The sequence below is a fragment of the Stigmatopora argus genome, chromosome 11 (genome assembly GCF_051989625.1).
Source record: "Stigmatopora argus isolate UIUO_Sarg chromosome 11, RoL_Sarg_1.0, whole genome shotgun sequence".
Lineage (NCBI taxonomy): Eukaryota > Metazoa > Chordata > Actinopteri > Syngnathiformes > Syngnathidae > Stigmatopora > Stigmatopora argus.
In genome coordinates, this window is record NC_135397.1 from 9,201,059 (window position 1) to 9,219,784 (window position 18,726).

Consider the following 18,726-nt stretch of genomic DNA (forward strand, 5'->3'; position numbering starts at 1 on the left):
TACCAAATGCTGGTTTCTGAACCTACAAGACAAGTGCAAAAACACAACAAATCCTGCAGAACCTTGCTGTCTGTGTGTATGTGAACGTGTGTGGGGGTGTGTTTTGGTACTGGTTTTGCTGGCACAGAAAGAAACCATCATAAACTGAATTTCCCAGGAGTGCACTTCTTTGAGGACTGATGACGTGTCACGTGACCTTAGATACAGAGAAATTCCGATTCCCAGTTGAATCCCAGTTGAAGCCCAGCTGACTGGGAGGGACTTTGTGGACATGCAGGCAGAAGCGTCTGGGAGCAGCGAATAAGAAAAGTTTGGAGTTTTTTCCCCCTCTTTTTTTATTATTTCAGATAAAATGTGTTGGTAAACACTGAGGTTAAGCGCGCACCAAAGTTTCTCAAAACTTCTAGATCGCGTCATGAGAAGTTTATATTACGCATGGCGCATGTCAGGAGAAGATTCGAAGGTGGAGATTGGAAGAATATTAAAAATCCAAGTGTCAAGTCGCGCAGCGGTTTCGCTTTTGAAGAAAAAAAAGTAGCACCGGCAGTTTGCTACTTGTGGAAATGACATTGTCGGACATCGCGGTTTAAAAGGCTGGACTTGAAACCGAGCCCATGTGAAATGATTCGAACGACAAGCTGGGAGGACATCACTTGACACATGAACGTCATGAGGATTCTGAATTTACTGTGTGCCATGCTCGGGCTTTTGGATTTCAACGTGGCCAACAGAAACTGTCCGGATCTCTTCGTGGACAACTGTCAGTGTTCGGCCGAGAGGTCCAAAGAACTGAGAGGATTGCACGTCCGGGTCAAAGTTGCGTGTGATGATGTGGACCTGTTGGAAACACTGCACCCCAGCTTTCTACCCAACAGAACCATATCACTGTAAGTATAATGAGAAATCTACAGTTTACAGCTCATCAGTAGGTGTAATCTTTGCTATGGTAAATCATGGATGAATTAAATGGACAATGGGATGATTTACTGTAAATATTTTTTTAATCAATGCTGCACAAATCATATTTGAGGTTCCTGCCAAAGTATGGAGATGAAAACAACTAAATGTGTAATGATATACTCTCTGAAAAGAAATATAAAGCCATATTGCATTTGAAACTTGTTTTACACTGAGCTTGAATGCCTCAAACATGCTAGATACTAATAGAAAATAGAATTTTCATTGAGAACAATGTGACTTTGAATGGTTATAAACGTGATTGTTGTCAACTTGTGACTTTTAAAATCACAATCATAATTTAAGAAAATGAAATGAAGGGTGAATAAGGGTTTTCGCCATGACATCATCAATGAGCATTTTTGTAATTCCCTCTGGATATGAAAATATGGCAGGTATCGAGTTGATAAAATGTAACATGGCCACATATTATCTGTTCTCTGCTCTAACATTTTTCAAACAAAAGTAAAAAACATTCTTTTTTTTCTTCACATTAACAATAAAATATGTTTTCTCAAATTTAAGCGGCCTCTGGCTTTGGCTTTTAACTATCATATGCGTCTTACGACAAGTTATTCAAATATTCATGTTACACTTTAATTGCTATGCTGAGAACCATTCCTTAGTATTCCTGCCTTCTCTCCTGTTGATGAAATAGCACTCTGTACACTTTGGGGGGTTAATAATGTTCCTTGCCTCTCTGCAGGTGGACTGACTTACTTCCCTACTTAAAGATATTTTCATTTATTTAGAAGTGTGTAGTGCTTTCAACTAGTTAAAGCAAATATTAAATGCAAAATGTATTGACAAATTACAGCCGACCACTTATTCTAAACTGCGAGTGCACTTGAATAATGGTTGCACGCTACTTAGTGTGATGTATTTAATTTTTGAGTTTTCTGTAGGCAGAGGGGCTTTTGTTCTTCTAAGTGGGAACTGGTTAAGGCCTGTATTCTGTATTTTGAATTTGTCAAAGTGGTTTTTTTGTGTATTGCAGGGATGGAGGAAATAAGATTTTTAAAGAGGCACTTATTGATAAATAATAATAATAAAAGATACTGCACTTACATACCTTTGGAAGGTTGGAAGTGACTTCTCTGGTAGACATCTTTAGGTAAACTAGGGATGTTTTAATGGAGTTGCGTCATGGTTCAGCCATATTCTTTGGTGAGTTGCTCTGGCTGGCCAGGAAGCAGTTTTCCTGCGCTCGGAAATGTGACCTTTTGTCAGGCTGAACTGGCCTCCCTCCTCACTCTTTTGTTTGGATGCACCGCACAAATAAACACCGATATCCAGGGAAGTTTTCACATACCAATGTCTGGTGTAGGCAGTCCTACAAAACTTACAAATATCTCTCCATTTGTTCTGTTGTAGACTTACACCCAAAATGGACTCTACAGTAAAGCGCCTGTCAAAATCTTTCCTCATTGAGTGCACAAACGGGCAGGTTGAAAAAGGCTTAAGAAAAGCAAGAAATTAGTTGATAGATTTTGCTGTAATTCTTGATACTTTGCATATTTCTCAAGGACGTCACAGAAATGTTATTGGGACTCCTAGGAAGCATTTTAAAAATGCATAATGTTTCCCTTAAATTATGCCCTTGCACGTAGGTAGACTATTTGCCATATTGTCCTCATTCATATGAAAGGAGATAAGAATTGCATGATTTGTGTAAACAACCACTGCAGAGGCCTCTCTTCCCCCAACAATTGTTACCTTAAATAGCTTTCTGTTTCTCTCTTCTTATTGCATTCTAAAAATATAGTTTTGCTTATTGCCCCCCAACACTTTTATTTTCTTTATTACTCTGTTTGTGCCCTTTAGACTTCTAGGTAATTCAAATACAATATTTCACTGATGCACACAACATACCACATGAATCTACGTTATTTCTTTGTGTAAATTCAGAGACAATGCATTCATAAGAACACCGATCAAGTGAAATATGTACACTTTACATATAGTTTCAGCACAAACCAGAAACTTAGAGCAAATAATTTCCACATATGCTTCCAGAATTTTGTCAAAAATATTTGTGGAATAAGCAAGTCTGGCTCATTTGTTTTGTTTGAACCTTGACTCTATCTGAGTAAAAACTTCCTCTGCAATTCTGCCTATTCCTGTATATTGCTTTTCTGTTGACATTAGCTTATGCATACAAATGATACATTTTTCAGTGTCTTATTCTGTTTGTACGCTATATGTACTGTCAATCAGTTGCAGATAGCATTGATGTTCTCAGCCTGAGTCATTTTTTGTGGATGTTCTCATATTAATGCATCTGGAGTACACATTGTGCTAACACTAATTTAAATTAATGCCATTTTTCTAGGCAATGAATTAATAAAGTGGTGGACACAGGAAGAAAATCAGATTTCTCAAGTCATTTCAACCTTGATCCAACTGAGAAACAGTTTTGTATGAGAAAAAAACATCAACCAGTAACTGTGACCACCAAAGATCAGACTGGCTTTGAGCTGGCTTTATGATAAAAAGGAAAAATCTGTAGTATAAATAAGGATCCCTATGTTCCTGCAATACTCTAGCACATTTCCTAGCAAAGTAAAATGGACAATGATGCAACCACCTAGAAGGAGCTGCATTGCAATAATTGTGCTCTAAAGATTCCACTTTAAACATCTGGCTCAGGTTTGAATTATTTATGATATCCAAGTGACTACCAATCTTCTTCTGCTTCGTAGTTTTGGCTAATTGTAAAGCATACATGTTCTTTACTTTATAATATAGAAATCTATGTTAGAACCTGACTTTTTAATGTTTAAATTGTTTCCCTGCCATTGCCTTCTTCATTCCTTGATTAAAAAAAGTCTGCTGTTAAAAAAAGGAACTTTAAGTGCTTTAGATTTAGGGATGCATCAGAATGATGACCTTATGGTTTTACAAGAAAAGCTTCCACTTTTTGAGAAAGAAGTTGGAACTTTGGAAGACAGTAGGGAGTACTTCTCTAATGCATGCCAGAATGGGGTTAATCAGTCAAAAGAAGTCACCTTATTCTGCTAAATTCCCCGTTGGCTCATTCTCTAGCACTTGAATAAACAACTTCGGAATTCCCATTCCAGTTTTCATTGGTTGAATCCCAGGCAGATGTACCTCACTATCATGTATAGACTATAAGGGTCTGGCAATATATATTACTTCTGGTAGGTAACCCCTGAACCAATGTCAGTTTCCCATCATAGGTCAGCATTAGTCAATGTAAAATATGTTGTTTTCATTGGCTATGGCTCGTAACTTCATCTTTTAGAATAACACAACACTTGACTGGTTGAAGAAAAGTGTCCCAAAACCTTGAGGCCAGCGGATCAAAATGTTTGTAATAGTTAACATTGTGATCTCGGATCCACTTGATGCTTATGATTGTTGGTGTGGATGGTGTCGGTTGCTATTTTGGTTTGGGCTCTTGTGTAATAATACAGCTGGATGTCTCTGGTGCATGGCCGCCAGGCTCTCTTCTAGATTAGCTACATTTCAGTCAGACCACACAGTGTGTCTCCCAGCTGTACCAAGGACAAATTAGGAGCCTGAGCTTCTGTTTAAGTGAAGCGCTGGCATAGATCTCACTTGTTTCCATATAACGCCCATTTTTAAGACTTGACAGGTATTCACCTCAACATTAGGTGTCGCTGCAGTTAGCCTACACATGATCATCCATGTCCTTATAAACATATCATTTTTGTTTGCAGTATGTATGCAGTAGCTTGTGCTAGAATGCGTTAGCTGCAGTCTCCAAAATCTTATAATCTCACAATTGTCTCCCCCATCATGCCACAGAGATCATAATTGATAATGTAATTGATCAGTTGCACAGATACCCAGAAGTCTGTGGTCTGTTTTCATAATGATCAATTTTGTTATTGCACTTATTTTGTAGACATTAGAAAATGCCAGAATGAGGCACATAAGGGCGAATAAACAGATACACACATACAAACACAGCAAATAACACGCTTGAGTTTGCTCAAACAGAGGTTGCCTGTCCCTGTGAGGGATGTCCAGGGAACACAGAACACAATCCAGTGACAAAAAAATCTATCTCATTATCTAACAAAATCCATCAGTAACTGTAAATACATTTGCTGTCATTTCTCAGAAAATGAATGATAAAATATCAGTAAATGGATAAGACATTGTGAACCTTATGATACTGTCTCACCATGTCCATTTCACTTCATGCTGACATTTTTCAACTCAAAATGTCTTAAGTCCAGGAGCATTGTGTTAAAATAAAAGAGAAGTGACAGGGTCCCAGCATGATATTGATGTCTGGATCAACAATAATGAAAGCAATATAAATGGTTGCTTTCTGACTTTTGGCTCAGCCACTTGCACCTCCAATTGACAAAAGAAATTTCACAGTGATACAAAGAAGAAACGGCAACATTAATAACACAGAAATATAGTCCCAAATAAGTTTCTGAAAACTATAGAACATTGAGTACACAAGTTTAATGCGTCCCAACAAATGTCTTATTTTTTTCTATTGTTCCTTTTTTTTCTGGCATTTGAGAAGGCCAGAGCTCTCATTAATCTGCACATTGTATGTAAATTAGCTCTGCTCTGATTGGATGAGCAGGTACTTGGGTAATGTTGTGATACTGTGTCACCTCAATTTCAAATCCCTGCTTGCAGAGACATGGGACTCTCAAGGTGATTGCTATTGATTTTCTAACCGCACAGATGTCAAACTGATTGTACTTTGATGGAAGGAAGGGAAGTGAAGTGAGTGAGAGTGAATCGGAAACAACAAGCCAAAATGGCAAAATTAAGCCTAGGGTTCAAAATATTTAGTTGAATCCAAAAATGACTTCGTTAGGATACTGCTGTAAGAAGTATTCACAGTGCACAATTGATAAATAACTCATGACAGAAAGACAAAAGGACATAGATGTAATCATCTTTAAGGACTTTTATAGACAACGACTACCCATAAATCAACATGAGAAGGGACTTTAAATAGCTTTTGTGATTTATTTTGGAATTATACCTCTGATACCTTGCCATCAGTTTTTATGTTAGTCAGCTGCACATAAAACATTTTCAATTTAACACACCTCCCAAAATGATATAATTTAATTGTCTTGGGCAAAATGTTATGTCCACAAACTTCTACTTTACAGCAGACTGCAATGCTTTGCAGATACATAGTGGAAACATTTTTGTCCCTTAGGGGCCGGACGAAATGTCAATATTGCAATATGTTTACAGTTATATAACACAGTAAATTATCAATACACCCATACAAAATTTCAATACTACTGCTGACTTTTAAGTATTTGCATTTGTGGACCTGATAACAAGTTTACATATTTACCACTGTATCTTTACCTTTGTTTTGTATTAGGTCATTCAAAAGTGATTTAAATTCCTATTCAGTGCAAGTTACAGCTTCATACTGAACTCTTTAGTTCTAAATTGTCATTGCTTTCCAACACATTCTGTCTAGCGTGATTATAATTCAATATTTTTGTACACTCCTTACATGTTGTGTTTTGTGACACCTGTGCTCTCCACATTGTCACCTTATTTCTAATCATTTTATGTCCTTGAACAGGAATTTGAATAACAACAAGATCACTGTGTTGAGGAATGGCTCTTTCTATGGCTTGGCAGCTCTGGAAAAACTGTGAGTACTTAAATCAAGTTCGCTTTATTGTTTTGTCCTCTCGAGTCCCAATATCTGTCATTGTACTCAAGCTGTAGAAAGCCAAAAGGAAGACATAGTAGGAATTAGGAGTGCAACTTTCAGGAGGATTGCCAGTAGTTTTCACCTTTCAGCCTGAGCGCTTAACCTCAATTACTACAGTAAATGTCTTAAAATAGATAAGATAAAGGTCTAATGTAGTGCAGAATGACAGTGTGCAAACCTTGTAAATGAATAGGACATTTTATGGAATGTCCCAGGCGGCTTCACAGGTTCAGGCTGATGATGAGATCTATGATGACTGCGCTACAACTCATGCCTGCCCACTGAAGTCAGCAATTGATTGCTTTCACCTCTGTGGAGCCCTCCAAGAACTGCTTCCCTACCTGGTTATAGAGTGACACTGACGTTTGTAGATAACAAGGACATAACACAGGAGGTATACCCCTATAGTTTTCAGTAATTACAATAGAGGCAACCGTTTGGTGTACTAGAAAATTATGAGAAATATAAGAAAGCGCTATGGATCTTTCTTTTTATTGTGTCCCTTTTTGCACGCTCAGCTTCTGTGTTCCGCTGGATAGAGCATTTGGATAGATTTTTCTTCGCAATTGATGCCGTGCCAGGTATGCTCAATGAACAGGTTGCTGCCAACTGGTTCTTGGTCTGGCCCATTGGACTCGTGCGCGGTTGGCTACATGACAGGATCAGCATTACACGTGTGTGTGTGTGAGAGAGAGATTGAGACATTTATCGTGCAGTTGTGTTTGCGTTTCTTGAGTTGCTTGAACAGAAAGCAACTATTTTTTGATAGCGATATTTAGTGTAAAAGATGATACTGTTTTAATGACGTGTTAACATTCATTCATTTTCGTACTACTTATCCTCACAAGGGCTGTGGGGATGCTGGAGCCTATTACATGACTTTATGGACACTCCGTACAAGATAATCTTTTGACTTTATTTGAAATCTTTTAAAAAAGTAGATTAAATATTTAATTCAAAAGACAATCGTGAAATGGCTTGCAGGAAACATTGCCAAACAGGCAGATAGATGGGTGACTGATGCATTCCCATCGGTGCTGAAGTGTCTTCTAAATTCTGTGCTCACTTATACTTTAATTAAATTCATGAAATTATAGTTAATAGCCAATTCTATCTATCAATCTTGATTGAGCAGAAACATTTTTCACAAAGTCGATCCTGGTACAGTGTTCAATTAGTCTTCACATTTCAGTTGAGGAAAATTATTCAAGTTTAATCTAAACTTACAATTATTTTATTGCCAGAGAGGCACAATCCAAGGTCTTTGTGTATTAGCTAATGGGGTGAACCTGCCCAGAGCCCCCACCATCTAATCTGGACCCAAGTTGTTACTGTAAATGGGTCCCACGGTAGCAAAGCATGAACAAAGCTTGTCACTGTTCCCTGGTCAGTTAATTTTGCTATTTAATCATGGGTTCCCACCACACAAAGCTCATTATTTTAGTTCAACTGAAGAATCTACATGTATGTAAAACTGATAAACTTACTTTTTTCTTTCTCGCACAATTAAAAAAAAGAAAATCCTAAAAAAGAAAGTTGTATGTTTTTGTCTGCCCCTTTTGGACCACACAATCATTATTACTTTTCCAAAAGCAACCCTAAGGGTGAGTAAATGGAAAGCATGAAGTCTTTTAATCGATTTACGGTTTGGGGACTGGCATTTGAAATTGTTCACTCTGAAAACTCGTTGCTGAACACCTGATGACGTGTCTGTTTGCAAACTTTAGCTTCTGTTCTATCCAAAGAATGAATTGTATTCTGCCGGCATGTGGAAGTGATTGATGAGAACATAGCGAGTCTCTGAAGGCCATTTTGTACTGCTGGTTATGATTGTGTGACCACTATCTCCGTGAGGTTATCTACATCAAGTCTCATGTCAGATGGTGTAACAATTGAATAGCAAAACAATAAAAAACTGAATTTGCCTGATAAATTGTGTGATTACAATTCTTATATTATGTATGTCTTAGAGAAAGGTTGTCTTGCTGTCTGTACTTGCAGTTTAAATCGATAATGGACATTGCTCTGTACAGTATATGCCCTTTACTGTTTTAAATTTTATTACATTGACATATAGTCCTGTTTGTTGCAAACAAATTACTGTGTGCATTATAGACTTTGAGTCACCCTAATGTTAGTGTGATTCAAATCAGTGTATTACGTCGTCTCATTTCATTAAGTGTATGGGCAATCAAATACATCATTCAGCGTCACTTTCTATTTGGATGAGTGCCCAAGTGCCTGAAGCAGGCTTCTGTTTTGTTTGCCTACTCCATGTGAGACTTGACCTTTTCCAAATCTAGTGGTATATTTATATAATTGGATCAATGTTGTGATATATTCACTGAGCCCACACATGAAAAATATAGTAAGGAATTGTTATTCTAGGGATCTGCTTGGTGTGTAGTCTGGTCTGGTTTACCGTTTGTTATCGTGACTTTGTCCTTGTGCAAGTGTGTGTGTGTGTGTATGTTTACGTTTGTGTGTTCTATGTTCTTAAATTAAATTGTGTGTGTGTGTGTGTGTGTATGTGTGTGCATGTTTGTGTGTTCTATGTTCTTAAAGTGATCCAGAAAGCAACCTGCCACGTGTGTCCCAATTCATGTATTTGAGGACTGGTGATGTCAGCGCACAGGCTGTCTCAATTAGATGGAGCAAGAAGACCCCTGAGAATGAGCCTGATAACACATCCTCCTCCATTAATGTATTGCAGTTTGGGGCATAATTGATCTTTGCAACTCGTCCTTCTGTATATATCTAGATTGTTTTTTGAGACCTGAAAAGTAATTAAGACAGCAAAACGCGTAGGGCCAAATCTACACTAGCCTAATGTTATATTAATCTCTAAAATAATTACTGAATTCTCATGGGATCCTGTCACTTTCTCATAATCTGCACAAAAAAAGAATTAAAGAAAATAGTAGTTATATTCTAAACATAGATACATTTGAAATCTAAAAGCAACCATCTCCCAAGTTCAATTTAAAAAATATATAATAACCTTAATGCTTTGTATAATCCAATATCATTATTGTAAGCACTATTTGCCATATTTATTGGTGTTTTAAATAATAAAAATCACAATATGTTGTCTCATTATTATTATTAGTAGTAATATTTTTGTTGTTGTTATTAGTAGTAGTAGTATTGAATTGGTGCATCTTATTCTAAAAACTATACTACTATTTCAAATTATGTAGTGAAATAGAATATACTGTACTTAAAACTTTTAAATTGACCGGCTATACACAGGTCTGTAGTCACAAAGCGTTGACCTTTGCAATTCCAGTAAATCGGTCCATATGAAATGGAAAATATTATCTGCTAATTCAGCAAAGATCCTGAGGGATGGTAACACAGGTCAAAGATGAAAGAAGGTGCTTCAGGCACAATGGATGACTTCTGGGTTTCCACCCTGCAATCACTCTCAGTGTCACATTGCACACGATCAAAGACAATTTAGATGAGAGCAGAGATGAGAGCCGCCCGTTCATCGTCCAAATTGGACTAAAAGGCTACTATGTCATGGAGCTGCTTCGGTACCCTTTTGTAAATGTTGATGAGCCAGCTAAGAAAACAAGACGGACGAATTTTGGTCGTGTGGAAGTTTTTTAGTTTGCTGGTGTTTGTTGATGTCAAGTCATTGAATGAAACCACATTGCGTATTATGACCTCTCGACTGTTTTTAGTCATTTAAGCAACCAGGAACTTGTCTGTACTGTCTCACCAACAAATACTTTGGAACCAAAATTCCACCATTTTATTACAACTGTCTCTCAAATTAGATTTACACAATGTATGTGGTATAGTATAATTTAAGGCCGGTTCAAAAATATGAACTGGATGTATGAGCAATGTTTGATACTACAGCATTTAACGATATACTACAATATGATTATCTTTATACAACCTGCTATTTCCCAACTTTACGCAAGTCCCTTCATCAGTTGACCACTGCTTGAAAAATGTTGTTCTCTGACCTGTAAGAAAGTCATGATGCATGATTTGTGTGAAGTCACATTTCCACAGAGGGCCTGAGTTCACAGCATCTGAATCACCACCTTAACTCTGACTCCTTCTTGTTTGTCCTCTTCAGGGATCTGAGGAATAATCTGATAAGCACAGTGGAGCCCTGGGCCTTCCGTGGTCTGCTGACTTTGAGGAGACTGTAAGCATTATGAAGTCTAGTAATACTCTCCTTTAGGGGACAAGGGAAGAATCCTTCTGTTTTTCCATATTACATGAATATATTATCCTTATCACTAAGTCAAAATGAAATGAAATATATACACTCCCCTTCCCAAGAGACCAATTTCTGTAAATTTTCTGGTGACTGAAAGCATTTGAAACAGTCATAAGATAAACTAGATTTAGGAGATTTAAAAAGGATTGCCCTATATAAAGAATTTGTGTTCCTTGTCAAATCATCTCTCAAGGCATCAAGCTTATGAGTAAGGTAGAATGCCCTTAATGTTTAAATTTCTGGGTTGTTTTTTCTGCTGCAGCCCCTCACTGTAGATTACAAAACATTTACTGCGGCTGATGTAATTAACAGTTTTAAGGACTTTGTGTCTACTGCAGCTGTTTTCCCTAATATACTTGTCTGTGACGTAGTAGACCAGTTATTTCTTCTAAGACATGGTGTAATGTATTGTATGGTTTGATTGCATTGACCTTGGTCAACGGTTTTGATATGTTATGACGCAAATACTATGCACCAATGTCTTCGTCCCACCTTCTGTTCATGAAATGTTTATTCAAAAAGTGGTCAAGCTCGTGTTTTTTTTTTTTTTTTTTTAAATTACTGATGCTTATTTTTGGGTGAGTTTTGCTTGTATATGTATGAGGTCTTCCCAAATTCATGGAAAAGCAAAGTGTTAATTTAAGTGCTCCCCGACTGGTGATTGTAAGGGCTCTGTTTATTTTCCCGCAGCTGTTCCTGCAAAGCTGGTCTTTAATTACAGAGCATGAGGACACAGCTCTATTGACTCACAAATCCCTCTACATTTTTTTGTGTTTGATATACTGGCAGTAGTTAGGTAATGGGTAAAAGTGCATGATGGGGTGCAGCAAATGGCATCGTATTATATTGTTTCACCGTCCGCTGTATGCAGTTGCAGTTTCATCTAGCCTCATCTATGTGTACTATAATTTTAGCCAACACTAATATTCCGAGAAAAAGAAAACATTTAAAAAACAATAAAGTTTGAGTCGTTTGCATGTGGCCACGCTACATTCTGGCAAATATTAGAAGCATCTGGAGATTTAAAGCAGGGTAAAAGAATAGTCCAAATTCTTACACATGAACACTTGATTGAAAGAGAACCAGGATTATACAGATAACACATTTCTATTCAGTTATTACATACCATTGAATATGAAGTACATCTTAAAAAGTGTGAAGTTCATCGCCCTTTCCCCAATTGTGATGTCGTAGCCAATCATTTCCAAAGTACGTCCAAGTCTGCTAATATGTACAACAATAAAGCTAAGTGATTTTGTCACAATAACACATATGTACAAGGACCTTTGATTGTTCTCCACACAATACAAGTTTGACATTGTTGTTGTTTTTTTCTTAATCTATCTCTCTACTACAGGGACCTGTCCAACAACAGGATAGGTTGCTTCCACCCTGAAATGTTTCTAGATCTGGGCAATCTTTTAAAAGTGTAAGTTATGTTTCCGTTATTTTTTTTATTTTTTTAGGAGCAATTGTTATTTACTAATAGGCATTATTGTAGTTATTATTAGGCACTATTGGAGACCTAAGTATAACAACACCACTCAAGCCATTTAGGATTTTTGATGAACTGAGTAGGGGAATTGTGAGTTTGACAGCTGTTTTTCTGCTTACAGGAATCTGTCTGGGAATATCTTCTCCACTTTGACTGTGGGACTTTTCACACACCTTTTGGCTCTTCGAGTGTTGTAAGAAAGAGCAATTCATATTTCTATTTTATACTTAGTGATCGCAATTGTCACTTGCTGTTCTCACCAGACACTTCGGTACCGAAACTTTATTCTGTGACTGTCAGCTGAAGTGGCTTCTCTCGTGGACTCGAAGCAACTCTGTGAGGATTGGCAACAACACAGTATGCATGTTTCCCACCCATCTCCATGGCTTGGAGTTTCGCAATCTTCGTGGACAGCAACTCAGATGTGGTAAGTACCTTCATTTCTGATTGAAATACATCCAGACAGACATTTTACAGGATTTCTTATTCCTCGGTATAAAAGTGGTGGTGGATGGTGTTTACAGTTAACATTACAAACTGCCTTTCCAATCTGTTCCGATAGAGGTGAATACAACCAACAGTTTGAAAAGGTAGCTGATATTGAGAAATCCTACCAATTAGATGCCTAAATGTGGCACAGAAGCAAGATCCATTGAGTGCTTTCAGATGCATTCAATGCTATGATTACCAAACTAGGCAAGTGGGTCCATATGAGGAATTAAGTAGACACATGAACTCGTATAGAGTTGGGACATCCCTAAACTCACAGTCTTCCCTTTCTCAACCACCCCCCTCTTTTGTGTCTCCTTTGAACGTTAAATGTTTGAAAGTATAAGGCACTTTTATGAATCCTACATCAAATTTCCTGTCAAATGGCAGCAACATCCAAAATTGATTGTATACAAGTGGAGGCAAAGATTGTGTTGCTGTTTGGAGCAGGTCCCAAGAAATGTCTAGCCCTGTATTGAACACCCGCGGAAATGATTCCCAAGGTGGTACAATTTGCTGGAAAGGCTTGAGGCTAATCCTGGTTCATAAATAAAAATGGACATTCAGTGGCCTCGGAACACAGCCACCATCACGTGAGTTCACGACCATGCTTATAAAATGTGCTGCATGTTCTGATTCTGGAATGTCTGCAGTGCACAGCTTCACACTCCCATGGCTTCCTATTATTCGAACAAACTGAAATAAGGGAGTATCCCCTAACCATACTATAAATGTTCCAGTAGCCCACATCATACAACAACCTTCCATCAAGATGGACATGCAGGGAGTCAAGGAGAGTCCAGAGGAGTGGTCAAGGCAGTCCTCCTTTATCAACTGATTTTTATCTCACGCAGGAGCAGCAACGGCATGTGCAAACGATGAGGGATTAGTCTGACCTTGACAGGATTTGTTTGTACACAATGCAACTTTGTGGGCAGGGTGCCTTGGTGTAATTAATTAGAATCACATTCATTTGCAGATCTTAAGTACGTAGAAAAGACAGGAAATTATTTTTCATCACAAGGATGCAGAACTTAACCCTTAAAACATGTGATGCTTGAAGACATGCCGGACACAGTAGTATGCTGACCCTGCAGTTTTATCCTATCTTCGTTTCCTAGATGGAGCTTTAGAGGTGCCGCTCTTTCATTTGATCCCTTCCCAGAGGCAGCTGGTTTTCCAGGGAGACCGTTTGCCTCTTCAGTGCACTGTCACTTACTTGGACCCTTCTGTTGAGCTGTATTGGCATCACAATGGCCATGCTGTACCCATGCAAGAGGACCATGGTGTTTATGTGGAAGACACCTTGCTTCATGACTGTTGTCTGCTTACCAGGTACACGCTAGAAATTGAATGATTTATAGGATGAAAGAAATGTAGCTGGTTGAAGGTTGATGAGCTGTTAAATGGAAAGTTGTCCACCTACTCCTTTTATGGGTAAATTTAACATTTCAAATGTTGCCAAGGACGCTCCCCATTTGCTCATCACCTCTGCGTTTGTGGTTTTCATTGCAAAGACGTAAAATTATATGTGCTAACGACTCTATGATGAGGTGATGTTCATGTTTCTCCGGGATCGTAACCATCATTAGCGAAATATGATGACTTGATCATCCACTGAACTTCTGCCACCCTATTTTGAATGAAAAACACATTACAGCACAGCAATTTCACCTTCATAGCCAACAAACAGAATATATGTAAAGACCCGGACACATCCCTCCTTTCCTTCCATATCTCTCAATCATCTAAAGTAGCTAGGATTTAACTTTAGTCATTGGCGCCCTTGATAAGGATCTGAAAGGATAGGAAAAAATTGACTTGGCAGTAAGCCAACATCTCGGCGCAATCTGCAGCCCGTCCCGAGAGAGGCTGGCCTTCCAGCCTATCCCGTAGATCTTACTGCTTAGACGTTAAGAGTAACAGATGCTGAAAAATAATTGTTGTAATAAAAAAGTAGAAACCTTGCGTAGTTTTTTTTAAAGATCGTCCTGCAACCAACGACCAATTGCCTCTTTGAAAATAAAAATTGATGAGCTGCTGACACAGGTTTTGTACATTTAAAATGACCCTGATGCTTTATGGCTTAGTTAAGCAACAAGGATGGCAGCTAATTATAGTATTTGCTTCATCAAACTAAGTGTATAATTTCCCTCATAGAATCAATATCGTACTATCAATAGTTATTTTATGTGTTGGCCTGTTTTGAACAATTCGATGACTGATCCTTTGGTGACGTAGAACATAAAAAACTGGCCAAAACCAGTAAGCGTGACGTGTTGTCTCCCATGACGAATTACTCCCATGTGTAGAGAGAAAGAATTAACTAAACCAGCCAGTCACATCTAAGTGACACTTTTAAGAAAACTTTTTTCCACCTGTTGTTATTTAGCATTTCAGCTTTGTGCAAGTAATATTCAGTCAATTTTTCATGCAAAATCTCAATGACTGTGGTGTGCACTGCTCACAGTGTGAGGAAAATCAGAATATCACAAATCACTCTTGTGAAATGACATCTTTCGGTTTTGTTTGTGTTTTATTTGCGATCTTGTCAACCCAGACGAAAGCTCGAGGAAATTTATGTGCCAAACATGGCCGCAACTTGTCATGGGTTTCCTCAGTGTTGTGACAAATAAAGTGTGACAACACACATGGTGGAACCTTGCCAGCTTTTACAGCTTTCGAGTCCGCAGCTCAGGTAAAACTCTTTCAGCTGAGCCAATAGAACACAACAAAACATGCATTTCATTAGTAGAGACTCATCACAGTTATAAATGAATTAAAATAAAACCGAAAACAATTCTGAAATAAAATTCATATTCACACTTTTGACACTCATGAAGCTAACGGACATATTTGAGGGAATGGGCAAGGTCATCACCCCTCAGACTTGGATGATATGCGAATTCCGTTACAGTCTAGATTTGATCCATGTACTCCTTGGCAAAATGTTTGTGAACATGGAAAAGTTGGCAGAAATGGTCCAGCGAATTTGCACAAATGACGCACAGAGGGTTTCATGACATACGGAAATTACTTTCAGCCCCACCCAAAACAGTTGTTATTTCCATTGGTGCACCAGCCTTGCCCGATATCACTCTATTCTTCTGGATGTTTTCATGCCAAGAAGCTTAGCTTTGCATCTTCCTTCCTTGACGCCCGTCTCCTGTATTCAATCCTCTGGACATGATGTAAACGGCCCTGATTTCTAATCACTAGATCGGATCAAAAACATTTTGTAATCGGTACAATAAATTTAACTATGGTGACTATTTTTAGGAGCCATAGGAGAAACATGTTAAATTCTTCAACATTGCTCCTGCGGGCCTACTTACACTTACCCATTGTTGGCCTCAAGCAAAGACAAATAATGCAATTTGTTCCACCACTGGGAGCTCATGTAGGTCATGTTTGTCTTGGCACCTGAAATGTTTCCCATCGGCAGAAAACCCACAAGGAGCAGAAGTAAGTTTCACATGTGAGGACTTTATTACACAGATCAGTCCAAACAGAAAGTCAGCCTGTGCAAATTTTAACTTCAGTGTTCCAATTCAAATTATGTGCTGAGTATGGTAGAATTCTGACATTATTACTTCATTCGAGTTTTTCGAGAGAGAAACATTTCAATCTAAAAAGTCTGTTCTTTAACACATTGTCCCTCTCCATGCTAGTTTAACCACAGTGAACAAATGATGAGTCACAGTTGCACCTGTTGGGGATTGTCACCTTGGATCAATGTCCTGTGAGTCATTAGGCTTCACTCCACATGTCTCTTCAGTGAAGACTGAATACATAATATTTAGTACGCGGTTTAAGGCCTATGTCTAGATTTGACACATGCTGTTGCACAGTCTCAGTGAAGTGACCTCTGCGAAGATAAACTCAACAATGTACTGTACGTGTTCAATTCTGTTTGTCTTACGTTTGGCCACATGAGACGTCAACAAATTGTGTACACGAAATAGATTTAGGCAGAAGTGTGATGTTCACACTTTTCTTGTTTACTCATTGTTTGGGTATCTTTCTTGGAGCCTTCAGTTCCGTCCTCACATTGTGCCATCGAATTAGCATGTGTTATTTGCTGCTGCAGCTGCGTTGATAAGATGATTTGTTTACATTTCTCTCAGTGAACATAACAGCCCTGAGGCCACATGGTTCTCCGATGTGTGCCAGACTCCTGCTGAGTAATGGTGTCAGGCCAAACTCCCTGTATTAACTGTACTAGCAGTAGCAGTGGGACCATCCTGTGAATCATGTTTCATTAATCAAACATTTCAAAAGCCTGTGGCTAGCTTCAGCAGATACTTTGGCTGTATCCCTCTTAATCCTTTCCATTTTTAATCGGCGTAATCTTGTACAAAATGAGGAAGAAAATGGTTGCAGAATATTACCGCTGGAATTACATGTGTCTGTGGGTTTTGTGCCCTGCCTTTGCAAATCTGCTTTCTTACACTTGCTAGTTAATGAGCCAAATTAGAATTTTTGTAGTGGAAGAAAGTGTCTTCGTCACAGTTTTTGGAGGTTGCTCGACACCGTTTGTTTTCAATCTGTATTTGAATCTAATGCCGACAGTTCCCTCCGGTGTTCTTATCATTATTGATCCTCTTTCCGTTTTGCATGCTATTTCTGTTTTGGTTAATTATTTACAAATCAATTTTCTAGGTGACAATGCAATTTTAAATTAGCCTGCCAGTCAGTCATTAATGCAGCGACAAAATTATTAATACCTTGTAGTTGAACCGAGATGCAAGAGTAATGTTTTTGTTAGTGTTCCTTGATTGGTTGAATGAGAACCTTATTCATCTAATTCAGTTCTACTTTTGATGCAACTCTTGTATATTATATGGTCGTTAAATTGGTATTACCTCTTGTAGAAGCACAATGTATGAGTCCCCACACGTTCTGTAAATTGATAAAATAGACCCTTATTCATCCACCATGGGGAAATTCACTGACCTCCGTAGCATAGACAAAATTTTGTCATGCAAATAAAAATCAGTATAGCATAAATAGTATTAAGTAGTAGTCATTTTGTGCAGGAAAGAGAGTGCTGTTTGTTTACACAACAGGCAGAAGAACCCAGTTTATATGTATATTGAAGCTTCACTGAGAATTGGGCCAGATTTTAAAATTGCATTGGACAAAAGGACAAATTGAAACGCTGTTGTCTCAAAATCAACATTATTCAAACAATTTTTTGAACATCAGCTGGTAGCACTAATGTGCCTATGAGTCCACTGGGTCTTTTTACCGCAGTGGTGCAGCGTTAGTCTGTATGTAGGTCAGTGGCTGATAAATGTGCCTTTTCTTTTAGCTTTTCACAAGTGACTGATTTCTTCATGTTTCATTATCAGATGAATCTGGGTGACCTTTTTCTTATAATGTAGGAAAATTACACTGTCCAATGCTGAGCTACATTGTGTCATCAGCTTTGCTTGTTTTAGTTGGATGCAGCAGTATGGTAACAGGTAAAAGAGGGAGGCTTCTGGTTGTGTGGGTGGGAAATTTTTACTTTTGCCATCTACTGTATTTATTTCTAACTTAATTCATTTCAGTTTAAAGTTAGATGCCATAATGATTCCAGGAAGCCTTCCAGATGCGTCATTTTTTAAATATTGTGTTTCCCTTTTGCTACTGTTCCACCTGCCTTACTTGGACCAGTTTTAACCAAGCTAAACAGAAATCAATTTCTTTAAAAAGGAAAAACACAAAAAAGGCTCACAATCTAAATTGTTTTGGGGCCTAACAAGATGAACAAAGCATTCACATTCGGTGAAAAGGTTTGAACATTAGGTAATATTTTTATTTGTCTGTACCTTATATGCTGTTATTACT

General features: G+C 38.1%; 1 protein-coding gene across 1 annotated transcript in view; it reads left to right on the forward strand.

The window, feature by feature from the left end:
• Positions 1-209: 209 nt before the first annotated feature.
• Positions 210-18,726, forward strand: part of adgra1b (adhesion G protein-coupled receptor A1b) — a 63,693-nt gene continuing 45,176 nt past the window's right edge. Inside the window, exons 1-7 of the mRNA XM_077613335.1 lie at positions 210-887; positions 6,530-6,601; positions 10,761-10,832; positions 12,265-12,336; positions 12,524-12,595; positions 12,666-12,829; positions 14,013-14,226. Coding sequence (XP_077469461.1) covers positions 661-887; positions 6,530-6,601; positions 10,761-10,832; positions 12,265-12,336; positions 12,524-12,595; positions 12,666-12,829; positions 14,013-14,226 — 893 coding nt within the window. The 5' untranslated portion in view covers positions 210-660. The remainder of the gene's footprint in view (positions 888-6,529; positions 6,602-10,760; positions 10,833-12,264; positions 12,337-12,523; positions 12,596-12,665; positions 12,830-14,012; positions 14,227-18,726) is intronic.